Here is a 4717-nt window from a genome sequence, read left to right as displayed (position 1 = left end):
ATGTTCCACAGATTGGCCTTGGCGTGGTGTTGATGTAGGATCATAAGGTGATTGCCTATGCATCCAGACATCTAAAGGTACATGAAAAGAACTATCATGTCCATGACCTTGAGTTAGCAGCTATTGTTCATGCCTTTAAGATTTTGGAGGCACTATTTCTACGATGTCCCTTGTGAGATCTACACTTATCACCGAAGTTTGCAGCATTTGTTCAAGCATAAGGATCTTAACTTGCATCAGCGGAGGTGATTAGAGCAGCTTAAGATTTATTATATCACTATTTTGTACCATCCCAGAAAGGACAATATGGTGGCCGATGCCTTGAGTCGCATGGCGGAGAGTTTGGGGAACTTAGCATATTTACTAGCAGCAGAGAGACCATTAGCATTGGATATTCAGACCTTGGCCAAACATTTTCTCAGATTGAATGTTTCTGAACCGAGTCGAGTTTTAGCTTGTGTGGTCTCCCAGTCTTCTCTTTATAATCGTATAAGGGAGCGTCAGTATGATGACCCCCATCTACTTGTCCTTAAGGACACGGTTCAGCACAGTGATGCCAAAGAGGTCACTATTGGAGATGATGGCGGATTAAGGATGCAGGGCAGGCTATGTGTGGCCAATGTATATGGATTATGTGATTTGATTCTCTATGAGGCTCACAGTTCGCAGTACTCCATTCATCCAGGTGCCACGAAGACGTATCAGGACTTAAGGAAGCATTATTGGTGGAGGAGAATGAAGAAGGACATAGTGGAATATGTAGCTTGGTTCCTAAATTTCCAGTAGATGAAGTATAAGCATCAGCGGCCGGGTGGATTGCTTCAGAAGTTAGAGATTCCGGAGTGGAAATAGGAGGGGATCACTATGGATTTTGTTGTTGGACTCCCATAGACTCAGCAGAAGTTTGATGCAGTTTGGGTGATTGTGGATAGGCTGACCAAGTCAGCTCATTTCATTCCTGTGATGACTACCTATTCTTCCGAGTTGCTGGCTCAAGTTTATATCCACGAGATTTTCATGATTCATAGGTGTCAGTATCTATCATCTCAGACCAGGGTACGTAGTTTACATCACGATTCTAGAGGGTCGTACAACATAAGTTAGGTATTCTGGTGGATTTGAGCACAACATTTCACCCTCAAACGGATAGACAATCTGTGCGTACTATTCAGATACTTGAGGATATGCTCTTTGTGTGTCTGATGCAGTTTGGAGGTTCTTGGGATCAATTCTTGCCACTTGCAGAGTTTGCCTACAATAACAATTATCAATCCAGTATTCAGATGGCACCATATGAGGCTCTGTATGGTAGACGGTGTCGGTCTCTAGTGGGTTGATTCGCGCCAGGCGAGGCTAGACTATTGGGTACAGACTTGGTTCGGGATGCTTTGGAGAAGGTTAAGGTGATTAAGGATTGACTTTGCACAGCCCAGTCCAGACAGAAGAGTTATGCGAACCGAAAGGTTCGCGATGTTGAATTCATAGTTAGAGAGCGGGTCTTGCTCCAGGTTTCACCTATGAAGGGCGTTATGAGGTTCGGGAAGAAGGGCAAGTTGAGCCCAAGGTTCATTAGTCCACTTGAGGTGTTGCGACGAGTTGGGGAGGTTGCTTATGAGCTTGCCTTACCTCCCAGTCTAGCAGGAGTTCATCCGGTATTCCATGTTTCTATGCTCTGGAGTATCATGGTGATCCATCTCATGTGTTGGATTTCAACTCAGTCCAGTTGGACAAGGATATATCTTATGTTGAGCAGCCAGTGGCAATTTTGATAGGCAGATTCAAAAGCTGAGGTCAAAGAATATTGCTTCACTGAAGGTTCAGTGGAGGGGTCAGCAAGTCGAAGAGATAACTTGGGAGACCGAGCAAGATACGCGCAACTGTTATCCTCATATTTTTACCACTTCATATATGTCTCTATGCTCATTCGAGGATGAATGATTATATTAAGAGTGGAGGATGTAACGACCCGGCCGGTCATTTTGAGAGTAATAGCCCCGATCCCCTATTAACTGCTTTCCCAATATCTTTTTCTGTTTATGTGACTTGCCGGGAGGTTTTGTTTTGGTTTCGGAGTGTTTTGGGATACTTAGTCCCTAAAATGGAAGCTTAAGCCTTAGGATTTTGATCGTAATTGGAACTATATAAAGACGACTTTGGAATGGAGTTCCGTCGATTTCGTTAGCTCCGTTGGGTGATTTTGGACTTAGGGGCATGTCCGGATTGTGTTTTGGAGGTCTGTAGCTAATTTAGGCTTGAAATGGCGAAAGTCAAATTTTTGGAGATTTTGACCGGTAGTGGACCTTTTGATATTGGGGTCGGATTGGATTTCTAGAAGTTGGAGTAGGTTTGTGCTGTCATTTATTACTTGTGCGTAAAATTTGAGGTCAATCGGACTTGGTTTGATAGGTTTCGACATCGGTTGTAGAAATTTGCAGTTTCAAGTTCCTTAAGTTTGAATTGGAGGGTGATTCGTGATTTTAGCATTGTTTGATGGGATTTGAGGGCTCAACTTAGTTCGTATGGTATTTTAGGACTTGTTGGTATATTTGGTTGATGTCACGAGAGTCTTGGGTGTGTTTCGGATGCTTAACGAACTGAATTTAGACTTATGCAATTGCTGAAGTTTCTGGTTGCTGGTGTTTTCCCACCTCTGATCGGGGACCATAGATGCAGGCACACACGTGCGAGAGAAGGGTCGCAGGTGCGGTCTGGAGGAAATGGCCTGTGGGTGCAGGTGCAAGAAAGGAGCTACATCGGCGCAACCGCAGATGTTGAGAATTGACCGCAGAAGCGGATTCTGGGCTTTAGGTGAAATCCGCACCTGCGGTGGAAATTCAGCATGTGCAGCATCGCAAGTGCGACTGGAAGCCCGCAGATCCGAAGACCGTTGGGAAGAAAAGAAGGGTTTTGAGAGTTTTATCCCATTTTTAATTTTGGGACTTTGGAAGCTCGGATTTGGGCGATTATTTGAGAGATTTTCGGAGAAAGCTTTTGGGTAACTATTTTTAACTCCTTATGGTTATATTCCACTAATCTATGATTGATTTCATCATTTAATTAAAGAATTTGGTCGAGAATTTTGGGGGAAAATGGTAGAAGTTCTTCAACTAAGATTTTGGATTTTGTTTGCGATTTTGATATCGGATTTGGATAATTTTGGTACGAGTGAACTCGTGAGTGAATGAGTATTCATATTTTGTGACTTTTACCTGATTCCGAGAAGTAGGCCCGGGGAGACCTTTTAGGGCGATTTTCGAATTTCTTATTAAAGTCTTGATTTCTTTAATTATATTAGTCTAATATAGTTATATTTATGATATGTAATTGCTTTTGGCTAGATTTGGACCATTCGGAGTCGAATATTCATGGAAAAGACATTGTTACCGATTGATTGTGCTTGGTTCGAGGTAAGTGGCTTACCTAACCTTGTGTGGGGGAACTCCCCTTAGGATTTGGTACTGTTGTGATATGTGAGCGTCGTGTATGTAAAGTGGCGAGTGCGTATATAGGGTATTTGTTATAAGACTCTGTTTTTTCACTGAGTAATAATTTGTTTCACTTTAATTGAGTTATACTAGCATGTGTAATTAGTCTGTTTAACCTAGAATAGCATGTCTATGTGTCTTAAATACTTATCTGAACTTTGTGCAACATGCTTAGTGGATTGCCTACTTCTTCCTTGACTTGTACTTAGTCTAAACTGTAGGGTTTCGTGCAATAGCAATTATCTCCATTGTTTGAGCTGCTTATTTATTTTGGGACTACGGAACAGTATTTCGGGAGATCCCCTGCATATTTACTTTAGGATTACGGTACAATATCTCGGGAGATCCCCCTGCACATTTACTTTTGGGACTACGAAACAGTATTCCGGTAGATCTCCCTACATATCTACTTTGGAACTACGGGACGGTATTCCGAGAGATCCCCCTACACATTTACTTTTAGGACTACGAGACGGTATCTCGGGAGATCCCCTGTTGTTATTTCTGTTCACTATGCTATTATGTTTTCAGTGATTTCCTTCTTGTTAAATTTCAATCCTTATTATACTGCGATATTTCGTTTTGTCTTATTTTATATATATATATATATATATATATATACCAGTAGGGCCTTGATCTGATCTCGTCACTACTCGACCGAGGTTCGGCTTGGCACTTACTGGGTACCGTTGTGGTGTACTCATGCTACTCTTCCGTACATATTTTTGTGTGCAGATCCAGGTACTTCTTACCAGCCATGTCATCAGTGAGCAGCAACAGTTGGAGACTTCAACGTATATCTGCCGCATCCGCAGACCTCGGAGTCCTCTCTCTATTTTCCCATATGTCCAGTATCTTCTGTACTTCTTTTATTAGACTCTGATGTATAGTGATACTAGTTTTCTTTCTGTAGTTTGTGACTCATGAAGTTCCAAATTTTTGGAAGACTGTGTAGTATTGTAGAGTTGGTTATTGTACATGCCGAGCGGCATGGTTTCCAGTTACATTTTTATTGTTGCAGTTAGTTGTGAGTTTTACTTCTGTTCCTGTTATTTTCGTAATTATTTAGGCTTACCTAGTCATAGAGACTAGGTGCCGTCACGACGTCTTACGGAAGGTAAATTGGGTCATGACACTGACACTTCCTATTTATTTTATTTAACCATTAATGGGTAATAGAACATATAAAAAGTTTAAGATATAATAGAAGATATTTATTCAATTACTTAAAC

General features: G+C 41.6%; 1 protein-coding gene across 1 annotated transcript; it reads left to right on the top strand.

Moving 5' to 3' along the window:
* Positions 1-330: 330 nt before the first annotated feature.
* Positions 331-786, top strand: LOC138875019 (uncharacterized). Its single transcript, XM_070153825.1, has one exon. The coding sequence runs from the start codon at positions 331-333 to the stop codon at positions 784-786; it is 456 nt and encodes a 151-aa protein (XP_070009926.1).
* The last annotated feature ends 3931 nt before the right edge of the window (positions 787-4717 follow it).

Source organism: Nicotiana sylvestris, chromosome 8 (assembly GCF_000393655.2).
Source record: "Nicotiana sylvestris chromosome 8, ASM39365v2, whole genome shotgun sequence".
In the NCBI taxonomy this organism is placed as follows: Eukaryota; Viridiplantae; Streptophyta; class Magnoliopsida; order Solanales; family Solanaceae; genus Nicotiana; species Nicotiana sylvestris.
Note: the sequence above shows the minus strand (reverse complement) of the source record. Positions and strands in the feature narration are given on the sequence as shown.